The sequence below is a fragment of the Drosophila subpulchrella genome, chromosome 3L, assembly GCF_014743375.2.
Source record: "Drosophila subpulchrella strain 33 F10 #4 breed RU33 chromosome 3L, RU_Dsub_v1.1 Primary Assembly, whole genome shotgun sequence".
Classification (NCBI taxonomy): Eukaryota; Metazoa; Arthropoda; class Insecta; order Diptera; family Drosophilidae; genus Drosophila; species Drosophila subpulchrella.
The window spans coordinates 18189441-18203522 of record NC_050612.1 but is presented as its reverse complement, the minus strand read 5'-3'; the positions used below and the strand labels follow the sequence as shown (position 1 = coordinate 18203522).

Here is a 14082-nt window from a genome sequence, read left to right as displayed (position 1 = left end):
ATTGCAAATGGGATGTGCCCAAGTGGCCCAAATACAAAATGGTTTGGCCTGCTAATCTTATCACATTTATTTTTTTTAGTTCTTTTAAAATAAACAGCTGCTTAGGATTAGTCACGAAACTTAGAAACTTAAAACGTTTCCATTTCAAGATTAAACAGTGACTAATTGGGAAACAGTAAAAAAAACTTAATGTAGGTAATATATGTATGCTTTCAAACCACACAACCTTTATCTCAGCGAACTTCCCTAAACGCGTATTTGTTCACTCAATTAGAGGTAGTCACACATATAATATAAGTTGTTTGCTTACTCCAGACAGCTATCTTATCAAACTATGCATATCTTTTTAGCTATTTCTATCTGAATTTCCAAGCAAACGAACTTTTCAAGGTTTAAATGTCTAATAATAAAAGATTCCATGAAAATAACACCAAAGAAGGTATTGTATGGAATGAATTATGATAAGGATAAATAAGAAATATATTTTAATTGGCATTTGTACATACAACTTCCAAGCAAATCCCATTCAAAGCAACTCCCAACTAACTTTCAGCTACAGTGAGTCACAAAAGTATTCGTTGCAAAGAGGGTTAAGAGAAAAAGGCCAATTTTAGTAAAGTAACCATTTTAAAATGTTAAAAAATGGTTTATTTTTCCAAAGGTACATATTTTGTGAAGTATATGACGAAAAAAACCAAACAGAAAACGCTTTCCATAAAAAGTTATGGACAAAAATATAAATATGAACCGTTTTGTATGCTCACAAAAGTATTCGTTGCACATACAAATTTTTTATTTTTTAGTATTTTTTGGGGCTAGCACATTATTTTTTTTTGGCATTTTGGTTGCGTTTGTATTTTAAGGACTAAATTCGGGGAAAAACACAAAATTTTTGGTGTCATTCTTGGTGTAAATCTCTAACAAAATGCCGAAGGGAACGGAGTTAAACGTTTCGCAAAAAAAAATTATTTTACACCTACATAATGAGGGTCGATCGATTGAATATATTTGTGCGATGTTTGATAGAAGTCCTTCAACCATAAGAAGTGTCATTTCTCGACTGAAATCCAGAAATTCCCTTGAAAATCTACCCCGTTCTGGCCGTCCGAAATCATTAACTTGCAGAGAGGAGAGGAAAATCCTCGAAGAAAACAGGAAAAACCCGCACCTTTCGGCTCCGAAAATTAATACCGTCATATGCACATCCCTGGGAACAAACGTATCCACTGAAACCGTCCGAAGAGTGCTCAGAAGCCAAGATTTGCATGGGAGATGCCCTAGAAAGAAACCCTTGCTCTCATCCATCAATATATCAAAGCGGTTTTTTTTTGCTCAAACGTATTTAGACCGGAATTTGGAGTACTGGGAGCAAGTAATATTTAGTGATGAAAGCAAATTCAATATATTCGGATCTGATGGAGAAGGAAAAGTGTGGCGAAAGCCCTGTGAAGAGCTTAAATTGAATAATGTCAAACCACCGGTGAAGCATGGCGGTGGTTCCGTACTAGTTTGGGGCTGCATGTCCGCTCGGGGAGTAGGAAAGTTGGTTTTTATAGACGGAATTATGAATGCTGAAGGATACCTGAAAATATTAAAGGAAAATTTACACTCCAGTGCCGCCAAAATGGCTCTAGAACGCGACAAGTTCATTTTTCAACAGGACAATGACCCCAAACATACGGCTTGGAAAGTCAAGTCGTGGCTGTTGTACAACACCAAACAGATCCACACTCCTCCACAGAGCCCAGACGTCAACCCTATTGAAAATCTTTGGGCCCATCTTAAGCTAAAAGTCCAGGAACATAAGGTTTCCTCCAAGAATAAGCTTAAGGAGATATTGCTGAAGGAATGGTCGAATATACCCGAAGTAAGGTGCCGAAAACTAGTCGAGTCAATGCCGAGACGCTTACAAGCTATTAAGGAAAACAACGGCTTGCACCCAAAATACTAAATTAAAAAAAAAAACATAAATATTTAATGCCGAAACAAAAAAACGAATACTTTTGTGAGACGATATTTTGTAGTCCTAATGATTTCCAAAGAAAAAAACAGCAATGAAGCTAATTTTTTAAACTTTTTTTGTTATTTTTTGTTAGTTTAATAAGTGCGCTACGCTAAACAATAAATAAAAATATCAATTTGCCACATATTCATTAAAAAAAACATGTGTTTATTCGTAGAGTACCTCGCAACGAATACTTTTGTGACTCACTGTATGTCGGATTGGAAATTCCGAAACTAACAAGAATGTACATATATATTTAAGCGAACTCCGGATTCCGGTTCAGACAGCCGCATCCAGGATTCAGCTCCCCCCAAAACCAGGACATCCCAGCATCCCAGGATTGTAACCATTCAGAAACCACGTGCTGCCAGTGAAGGTCATCCTTGTGCGTTTGTGTTTGTGTGGGGTATGGTTGGGGATTCCCCCATCTAAATAACCTTTCAGGCGCAACATGTCGCTTTGTTTCCACTTTGCTCTCTATTCTCCCGCAAATGCTGGTTTTCTTCTTTTTTTTTGCTGTGGCAATATCCGTCTTCTCCTTCTTCCCTTCCACGCAGAAAATAAAGAATGCCGTATAAATATAAATAGAATAAATTATAAATAAATTATATGTTCTGTATTACATAAGTTATTTAAGATCCTAGAAAGGAAAGGAAAAAGGATTTTTATCCGCTTACACAGCATCCAAGTTTTATTACTTAAAGAGTTAAGCATTTCTGAACTTTTGTTACTAGCAATTTTATTTAGAAATATATTTAACGACTGAAAATAGGATTGGCTAAATAGTATTATTATAGTATTATAACCTAAACATATTATTTATTGCCCTTTTGTTATTTATAAATTATTTTGTTAGAAAGAAATATATTTTTTTATAAATATTAATTAATGGGATTGGCTAAGAAAGGGTAGTTCTGATTTTTTTTCAATATTATAACAGTGTTTGTGACTCCTAACTCGGCTTTGCCACCCCAGCCCCCTAACCTTAGCCCCCATTCGTTTTTCTGACGCCCGTGGTCTGCCTCAACTTTGTTGTTTTCGCTGTGCGTGGTCGCTGCTGCTGGCATTACAATGTTTGCCTTTGTTTAGCGGTGTAGACCGCCTCTCAGCCACCTCTTCTCGGCCAGCCTTTGTCTCCGACTCTTTCTCTTTTCCAGCGAATGCAGCTGCAGGAAAAGTTTTTAACCAAATTACCCTTGGGGGAATAGGGCATTTCTGTTTAGCAATAAACAAAAACAGTCTCCTTGGCCACTGCTGGGTTGGAAGTAAGTGATAAATACTTAATCACATACATATTAAATTCATAAAAATATTTTTCAGTGTAGTTATATAGACCATAGAAATCGCTTTGGAGTTCATTAAACCACTTCTACATAATTTAAATGTTGAATTATATATTTATGTGTATATAATATTAAATATAAATAGATGGGTTAATCCAGGAACGCCTTCCAACCTTTTAACTACATTTATATTAATTTTTGGAATGATTTTGGTTGGAATAGATTGATTGTATAACCACAGATATTTCTTAAAAATTCAAAATAATATGTTTTGTTGCCTACTTTTGGGCGTTATTATAAAAGTATTGAAATCTTAGATATTACATAATTATTTATTACAATTTATTTTGATGAATCCAATTTGATATTTAATGAAATACATAACCAAGTCCTAAATAATTGTTGAAATAATCCAATTTTTAAATACGGGAATTTTTAGAAAAAAACACACATTTCAAAAAACATTTTTTTTAGATTAAACAAAAAAAGTTTAAAAAAATCTTTAATTGCATCTAAACCAAACCTAATAAAAACCGATAGGTTTTCATACAGGGAAATCATTTTTTTTTAAATTCCAACCTCTTTATACCAATTTAAATTTAATTTTAGGGCTAGGAGAGAGTACCCAAAATTCGCCCATATTCGCACTCCCCAAACTCGACCTTTTTATTTATTTTGGCCAGAAAGTTAGCTGGCAACAGTGTTACGCCGGCTCCGTTGGCCCTGTTGTTGTTGACGTTGTTACTATTACAGTTACTGTTAGAGAGAAGTGGAATCCACCTGGGTAAAAACTCCGGGGAAGCTGTTACATGGGAAATATTTGTACGACAGGAAATGCGCAAATATTGCAGCACTGGGCGGAAAGAGATGAATTCGCTGACGGGTATTTCCATTTTACAGAATTCGCCAAAGTTTTGTCTTTGTGTGTAGATGGGAGATGTAGATGGGAGATAGTTGGAAAATTGTTTTGCCGGCACGCGTTTCTGTGAGGGAAATGGCTTTAGTTTAGTTGTAGTTTTTGTTTTGCCTTTGTATTTGTTGTTTGCTTCTGTTTTTCAAGTTGCAGGTGCGTCAAGGTGGGGCAGTTAACTGGGTTAAATGTTGGCCCGGTTGGCTTAGCTGGTCCAATAGATGCCCCCAAAATCCGGTTGAGTCTTTTTAATTGCATATGCCCCCCGAAGGAATAGTGCCCCCCCCCCCCTTGACCACTAATTAATCTGAAATTCTGGGACCATCGGACAGTTGGTTTAATTTAGCGGCCAGCGGGTTCATTAAAATGGCAAACAAAGTAAATAAACCCGGGTGCAAAATATAACAAAAAGTTATTCAGTAGCTTTACAATATTGGCATGCTTTTTTCTCTCGCTGTTTTTATTTGTTTGGGTTTGCGTTTTGTTTTTGCTTTTTTCTGTGGTGGCTCACAAATTTTGCTTTAATTGAATTTTTCTCGCCGCCTTTATTGAAATTACATTTTTAATGGCATTAATATTTCAGACCATTTTTTTGTGGGTGTTTGTTTATATTGTCTCGTCAAGTGTCGCTCGGCAAACTGTTAATGGCACATAAATATTTGATTGGGTCTCTCGGAGATTTTCTGGTAAAAGTTCAAAAAAATGTCATGCTTTCTTTTACCCATCACACTTATTAAATTTACCATCTCAATTATTGACCTTTTTTCCCACATCGATGGCATATTTGTATGCATTGGCTAACGATTTCCCAATGCAATTTTAATAAAATTCAATTGGTGTATTGTCTGTATAAATAAATACTTTATACCTTTGTGTATTTCACACATACATTTATGATTTATTGCGAGCAATTACATTCGGGGGAAATCGAATTATCAGCATGGTCAGCATTTTATATCAGCTTAAAGCTTATCAAAAGAACTCACAGACAAGAAAACAATAATCAAAAAATATTTCGACTGCGAGTAGTGACTTGATAAATACTGTACAATTTATTTTAAAAGCGTATGTTCATATAATGTTTACCAATATTATTCTTAGAAGGGAATATTCTTTTGGTTATAATAATAATGTTATATAGAGTGTACTTTTAATAATTCTTAATATATTTAAATGACCATTTTTTTTTTAAATTTAAACAAAAATGCTGGGTCTGCTTCAAATATTCAGCCAATAACATATGCTTCTCTTTCAATGGTTTAGAGGGTATCACATAAATTGACCACACCACATTTTAGGTGACTAATTGGCCACGAAAGTGGGAAAAACCGGCACATGAAATTTATACAATTTTATGGCCAATTAGTGGTATCTCATAAACTGTTTCTCCTGTCCCAAAAATACGGCAAAAATGCGGCCTAGAACAGAAGTCTCTATCTATCTATCCGATGCAAAAACCACAGGAAACCGTGTGGCACAAGAAAAATGAATTTCAAAGAACACACCAAAGACATTTCTTTGAAATGCGTTTCGATTTGAAATTGAAACCAATTAAGGCTAGAAAAAAACGTAGAAAAATAAGAAAATAATTCTCAAAGCAAGTTGAGTTGAGCGAAATTGCTTTTTGTTAAATGACCAACAATTTTTCCCCAGCTTGGCTAAGAATTTGCTTCCTTTGCAGCCGAGATTTCTAGTTCTCTCGTTCTCTCCCGTTTAATGCCATTAACAGCTTGTCAAAGCCATGGCCAAAGTCGTGAGTTATTAAAAAACCCAGTGAATGGTCTTAAGCACCTGGTCGAGTCGCCAGGTAAAAAGACGTAAAGGGGCTAAGGGAGGTAGAACTTTTGCCACGGTTATTACGAAAAAAAAAAACTGAATGAGTTCCTCTCTGATTTTTACAGAGGGAAAATATTTGATGTTGTTATAATAATAATTAATGCTTTAATTTAAAATACTTTTAATTACCTTTTGATGATATAGTACTAGTTATACCCGTTACTCGTAGAGTAAAAGGGTATACTAGATTCGTCGGAAAGTATGTAACAGGCAGAAGGAAGCGTTTCCGACCCCATAAAGTATATATATTCTTGATCAGGATCACTAGCCGAGTCGATCTAGCCATGTCCGTCTGTCCGTCTGTCCGTCTGTCCGTCTGTCCGTCTGTCCGTCTGTCCGTCTGTCCGTCTGTCCGGATGAACGCTGAGATCTCGGAAACTATGAGAGCTAGGCTATTGAGATTTGGCGAGCAGATTCCTGAGCTTCTTACGCAGCGCAAGTTTGTTTCAGTAGAGTGCCACGCCCACTCTAACGCCCACAAACCGCCCAAAACTGTGGCTCCTACAGTTTTGATGTTAGATAGAAAATTTTAACTGAAATGTATTAGTCTTGTCCATACCTATCGATTGACCCAAAAAAAATTTTTCTACGCCCACTCTAACGCCCACAAACCTCCCAAGAAAAAAAGCTATGACGTCAGAGCCAGACAGTGCGAAATGTTTTTACGCGTGTATGTGTGTGTATGTAAATAGTTGCCGGCCGAACTTAGCGGCAAAGAGAAAAGCACTGCCGGCGCTCAGAGAGAGCAAAGTGCGCGGCTAACTTATTCTATTGAACAATGAATTTGTCACGCCTACCCTGACGCACACAACGCTTAAATCTGTCTTCCGCCGGTAGGTGGCGCATTTAAATCTCGCTTTGCTGCTTGCATATCTCCATTTCCCTTTGGTCGCTTAAGCTGAGTAACGGGTATCTGATAGTCGAGGTACTCGACTATAGCGTTCTCCCTTGTTTCAATTTGATTGTGTACTAAACTATTTTTATAAAATATTGTACTGTGGTAAATATAACTTTTCTTTCTCTCAGTATGGGCCAAAAGTTTCAATGCTTGTCTCTTGGCCCGGCTTCCTTTGCTGCCCCCTCTCTTCTTGACTCAATCTTTCTCCTCTTTTCTGACTTTTTTGCTTTTATGGCTTTCAGCGCGGTACTTCTTCTTGACATTTTTAACTAGCCCACTTTTGCAGACTCGTCGTGAAATGTGATTGCAACTCAAGTGCTTAACGACACCCACTCACTTGCTAAAATAAAAATACATATCCACATATATGCACAAGTACTGTGCTCTGCACTGTTTTTAAAATTTATAATTCTGTCCGAGAACATCTTATTATAATTGTTAACTTATTGGATCAACAGAAATTATGCAATTAAAGCGTTATTAAAGTTATATGTCTTTATTCAAGATTTATTTTCACTTTACTTTATAATGTTTTAGTAAAGGCTTCTAAAATTGGAAAAATTAGGAGTATATTTAATTTAATAAATAAATTATAAACATACGTTCTATAATCCTTCCATTTATTGTTATATCTACAATTAAATATTTCTACGATTTTAATTTTTAAATGAAAAGAAACCAATAGAAAGAAGGTTATTGTCTCCAAAAATATAAGGTCTTCCATCATTTAATTCATAATTATAGTATTGGCTCATTTTAGTTTCTGGATGTCATCTGGGCATAAGTATAAAATAATCTTAAACTGAAGAACTCCTAAACCAATTCTGTTTTTAAAAAATTCTGAACAAATGTTTTTAAATATGCAAATCGTTTAACTCTTCGAACTTTAAAAAGAAACAAAGCCATGATTTAAAACCCATAAAACCATCACTTATAGCTTCAAAACCCACTGTACACACATATAGTATAGATTTTTGTATACCTATGTAGAATGTCTTGTGGCTGACTGACAGTCACGGGTCTATTTCAGTTAATTATCGCACGCCAGCGGCAGGTTAAACCGATGGGGGGCGAAAAGAGGTGAGTCCAAGTATAACCATCCCCATACTTTTCCCCTCATTCCACCCATTATTGACTGACATTTCGCCTCGAATGATCTAATCAAAAACAAGTTGAATTTGAATTGTTATTGTTTTTGTTGGCTTGTCACTGAAACAGAACCGCTTTATAAGGTGGAAAGTTGAGGGGTGTGACTTTCGGGGGATACTGTTATGACAGTCGCCTATATTTAGACTAATGTACACCCAAATCGGGTCGTGTGTGCTTTTAGATATTGCATTTTCTGTCTATCTATCTGTCGCCCATGGATAATAAATTTTTTGAATTATTTTTATTTCGGTTGTCTTCGAATTGCCTGTCTATATTTAGATGGGTACTCTGAGGTGTTATCGAATTGGTAAAATATAGAGAATTAAGATTGGAGATATATCACATGCACTAACACACATTTTTTACTAGGTCACCATCCAGATAACTTATTTATTAATTTAAAAATACTTTTTACCAAGCAAGGGTAATAGAAAACTATTTTTCTCATTTTATGATTTCCTATCGCTCCTACCCTCATTTTTCATAGTCATTGATTAATTTTTGTAATACAAATCATATTTTTAGTAGAATACCTTGATAATAATACCATCGCAAGTTCTATTCCTATTTCCTTTTAAGGAATGCGGTTTCCTAACTTAATTAATTGACCAATAAAAAAAATGTATTGATAGCTTGACACACAGATATCAATATCAGTTAACTAAAAGCGACAAGAAAAACCCCATGACCAAATAAATACGTATATGAATATGAATGTGTTTGAGTTCCAGCTAAAAGAATTTTTAATTTGCTTTTTGTGTGCTCTCTTTTTTAGGTGACTCTAATCATATCTGGAACATATGACCAAAGTTGAATGACAAGCCTTTGTTTTAGCATGCCACAACAGCAATGAAAAAACAGTTAAATAATCGCAACAACAATGGCAAAAAAATTCTATTCAATTTTTTTTTTATCTTCCGACTTTGTTGACAGTCTTCTGTTTCTCTATCGCAAATCAGCTGGAAAAAGAACCAAATAAAAATATAACAGCAGTCGGTTGGCAATTAGAAAAAGCGTGAAATATTCACGAGACAGAAAAGAATTGTTGGCAGCGATAGAGAGGTAAAATCGCGTGCGGGGTCATCAACTGGCTGAGACCTCAAGGGCAGAATTCCTCTTTAAAGCAAAAACTTCATGCCCGCAACAATAAATATAAAATAACCCCCCAGGAAAACAAGAAAAAAGGCAACAAAAATGACAGAGAGGCATAGAAAATAGAAGAGATGGAACAAAGACCAGAAGTTTGATTAATGGATATTACGGAGGAGAACAGGGGGGCAATTTGGAGCTCGGCAAAAGTTGGTCGAAAGAAAAATTATGAAAGAAATAAAAAAGTTTCCTCAAAACAAGGAAATTGCTCTGGAGTACTAGGAGGCCAACTGCCAACAGGCTAATTGCCGGACTTGGCTGATAAAATGGCCAACGAGGAGAGAGCTCAGGCAGATAAAAGGTGAAATTAAATCACCAGGGGGGCAGAAGCAACAGGTAAAGGTCAGGGGTCGGATTCTTGCATCGAAATGGAATGGAAATGTTTTAGGTGAAAGTATTGCATGGTAAAAATGCGAGTTTGTAAAAAGACAATAGGAATTTTCAAATTCCAAACTGTTTAATCTGTATGATCTTATGCTTTTTCATTTGATCTATAAATATCTTTTTTACGTACAAATGTAAATCTAACCAATGTACCCTATTATCTCTAATTTTTTTCTAGCATATTTGGTCAATAAGTAAATATAGTAACTCTTGATATTTCCAGAACAAACATAAGTTTAGAACCAAAACGTTTAATGTATATGAACTTGTGCTTCTATGTATAAATATATATTTTAAGAACAAGCTAATATCTTACTTATTCCCAATTATCTTTAAGTTTCTGATAATACACAAGGTCAATAAGTATTAAATATTATAAGTTCAAAATAAATTCCAAATCGCTTAATTTATATGATTTCATCCATAAAGATCTATTTTAGGTACAAGTTATATCTTACCTCTACCCCCAATTATTTTTAATTTTCTGATAACACATTAGGTCAATAAAAGAATATAATTACTCTTATTATTTCCTCAGTAATTATAAGTTCAAAATAAATTCCAAAACGCCTAATTTATGGTATGCTTCTTGATTTAATCTGTAAATATCTCTTTAAAATAACATTTTATATCTATTCTCTACTCTCAACTATCTCTAATTTTCTGATAACACTTTACTACCAAAAAAACTACTATAAAAACTATGAGTTGGCCAGGAAGCCAACCGGTGTCAAAATAATTCAAATCTAACTAACACCAAAAGTCAAAAACTTCACTTTGATACCACTCTCTCTTTCCGCATTTTTATCTTCCTCTACTGGCCCGCATAACTTTTGCCATTCACCCACAGAAATAAAACAAATAAGAGGCGAAAAACCCCAAGCAAAACAAAAAGGGGTAATAAAATGAAAATACGAGTAACTTTCGAGCTATTAGCTGGCAATTAAAACGGCAAATGAACTTTCAACTCGGCAGACAGGCAGCAAATAGCCAGAAACTAAACCAAGCCAAAGAAAAGTAAACAAAACCGGCGATAAAGTCAAAGCCAAAAACTTCTGGTAGTCGCAACACAACAAAAAAACACTGAGACAACCGCAAATTAGTAAACAAAAGCACAATTGTTTGCTATTTTTAAGGGCGTCGGGGGCGGTGGGCGTGGCAGAGGGCGTGGGCGTGGGACTTTAGCACTAACAAAACCAAAACAACGTTGACACCACACACCCACTGGAAAAGTTGTGTCAATGTTGTTCTCGTTCGTTGTGCAATTTTCGGGCTTCCCAAACTCTGGGATAATAAAAGAATTCAGAAGAGGCAGGCAAACAATGCCAAACGAAACTGCTACAAAAGTTTCGTCTCTCATATTATGATAATAAGCCGGACCAGGCGGAAAAACCAGGTCAAAACAAGTCTATTTTGGCTCATTCTGTCTAATTCGCATCGAAATTCTAGCTGGTTGAATTAAAGGCCACAGATGGGCCGGCAAGTGGAAACAAGGTCAACGGAGATTCGCGAATTCGATAACAATAATTTGAGGGCCCAGATACGCTTCGAATCAATTTTAAGCCAAACTTAAACAAAGTTTTACAACTCAAACTTAAGAACGCGTTATTTAACTTTCTTTCGAAACTAAGAACCTGAAACTTTTTATTTGTTTTGTAAATTTCTATTGAGCTGTACTACTTTATACTTTTTTGAGGCAGAAGAAATTGTTAGCCAAAGATGTTTTTAAATGATGAAATTATATTGGAAGATGTTAGCCAAAACTAAAATTTAAGACCGTTTTATGCAAATATTTAACTTAATTAGTTTGTAAATTTCAATTGAATGCAAGGAAATGCATTAGTTATAAGGAGATTTATGTCCCACACGAGAATAAAAGATTATTAAAGAGAATTTTACATTTTTTTAAAAGGTATACATTCTAAAGTTTTATTTGACACAATATTTTTTGTGCCTATATAGAATTAAATATAGTTAACAATTTTGTATTTAATTTAAAACATGTATAATATGTAATATTTTTAAACGTGATGTATAAAATAAAAAACCGGCTATTATAAACAGCTCTACATTTACGTTAAATTGAAATAATAACCGATTGGCAAATTACTTAGTTTTAATCGTTATAAAACCTCATTAGTTATTTTCACATTTTTTATTCGGTTGAAAGAATTTTAAACGGCGTTCGTCGTGGCATTATGAAATGCAGGTACTCATGCCGTTCTCAACAAAAGGCTACGTTCAGAGCCTTATCTAATCAAATTGTTCGGTGGAGGGTTCCGAGAATTGTCCACCACCGAGTTCCCTTTTCTCCTATTTTTTTACTGGTCCCCTTGGGTTCTCTTCGCTTCCCTCAAGTAATCATCTCGACAGCAGACACAATGGGATAACAAAAGTTTTGACTCGTCTCCGTCCAGTTTGCTCCCCTCGTTTTACCTCTCTTGGCCGATTTCCCTGACTTTTCGGACGGGCAATTCACGTGGCACTAATTAAATTAGTTAACTGACTTTTGAGTCAGTTTCGACTTTATCCCTGTACTTGGAAACGATACCGTTAAGCATGATGAACTTGCAATAGAATGCAAAGTGCGCAATTAACAAGTTGCAAAGGGGAAAAAATAAAATATCGGTTTATTAAGTACACCCAGACCAACTTAAGGGCCTGTTGAAAAGTCTGGCGTGTTCTTGGTTTTGGGATTTTGGAATTCTGTCTCAGCTCAACAGCTGCTGCCTTGCACACTAATTAAACAGATGTGAGCAAACAAAATGGGAAGAGGGACTTCCTCAATGTCAAATTTCAATTTAAGGCATCGAATTTCAAACCAATTTTGGAATACACAAAGGAAAATTTCTAATAGCTGGTATTAAATGGGAGAAAAATACTGTGTTTGGTAATGGCATAACCTACCAATTAAGGCATATATTATCAGGATAACAATAATATTAATAATTTAATCGATAAATAATTGCATCATTATGACAAAAGCGGAGTTGTAGAGTAATTTGGTGGATCTTTCAGGCAGAACTCAATCGGTTTTTAAACATACGCCAGTGCCTAAAGTTTTTATATAAACTTGTTTTAAGGTATCTTACAGCAGAGCAATGTGGGCCAATTTAATACCTCTCCTTGGAGCATTTATATTTTTAAATATAATATCAAATGTGAGTGGACTTTAAAAAGGGTTATTAATATTTTTCTGAATATGTATCCTCTTTTAAAGGAAGCAGTTGTCTTCAGGTTTAAGAATTTCGAATGCAAAACTTACAACCAATCGTGGTTCGTTTTCCACAATTGCCGTCTAAAGGCTGTTAGTCGTGATAGGGTTTTGTTCAATATGAAGGGAACTGTTCTTCACCCGGCCCATAATATACAGCTCCATACCAAGATGTTTAAAAGGGCCAGTGGTTTTAAGCCGTGGTTAATGGACTCCACTATAGATGCCTGCCGGTTTATGCGCAAGCAGTATGATCCATTCGTACGCATCGTCTTTAATATTGTCAAAGACTTTTCGAACTTTAATCACCCCTGTCCCTTCGTGGTAAGTTGTATGATAGTATAGTATAAATATTATAACGAAATTTGGCTGCTTTATAGGGTCCGCAAGTTGTGAAGGATTTTTATCTGAGACCGGAACTATTAATGCTGCCCTTTCCAACTGGGGAGTACTTGTTGACAATGCAGTGGTACTTCGATAGGAAGCTACAGTACGCTACCAACGTCACTTTTATTTTTGAGGAGGATCTACTCACAAGGTCTTAGAAGGAACGAAAAATATTATCCAAAATCCATGGAGTGTTGAGTGACCATATTGGATTACCACTGAAATACACTTTTGTTTCATAAAGTGAACACTCTGTTAGAAATATTTACCATCAAACATGCGCGTATCCGGGTAAAAAGTATATTTAATATGTATTTTACTCCAAATTTTGGATTCCTACACAACATATTTTCTTATATATACACCCCACAATCAAAGTTGGGTTCCGGCACTACCTTTAAAAAAACAAAATATTGAAATCCAAAATTGTATTTTAATAATTAACAACATTTAAACGCATTCCAAAAATAAACAAAAAAATGAAAACATCTGTTGGAAATGGATGGGTATCTAATTTACAATTTTTGGGTGCTGCTAACAACATGGATTTAGTATAGTTATAAGGTTCATAAAAGTAAAGCAACTACTTTAGATATCAAAATATTCTTACCTCTCATTTTTCCAGAGCTCTCTTACCGAAAATGTATAAGATCTCCATAGCCGAAAATGGAGTCACAACGCGGACAGTAATACCCAAAGATTGAGACCGGGAGTGTGGGGCAGAGTCCTTGACGATTTAATCGCTCGCAGTAACCCTCGGGCAATAAATTAAAGTCAACAAAAGCCAGCGCTGATTAGTTAGCTATCGATGTCAGCCAGGTAAATAACAAAGTTTAACAAATTACGTCAGGCTCGTATCGAAACGGG

The 14082-nt window shown here is 35.3% G+C and overlaps 2 protein-coding genes across 4 annotated transcripts in view; one reads left to right on the top strand and one right to left on the bottom strand.

Annotated features, from left to right (window-relative positions):
• LOC119553383 (protein phosphatase 1 regulatory subunit 16A) overlaps positions 1–14082 on the bottom strand; it is a 52908-nt gene that overhangs the window by 35500 nt on the left and 3326 nt on the right. The window lies entirely within an intron of this gene.
• On the top strand, positions 6452–13373 carry LOC119555440 (the record flags this gene model as incomplete). The annotated part of the gene is made up of 3 exons (XM_037866811.1): positions 6452–6473; positions 12842–13152; positions 13209–13373. Coding segments are annotated over 3 exons (498 nt in total), but the record flags the coding sequence as incomplete, so codon positions are not given.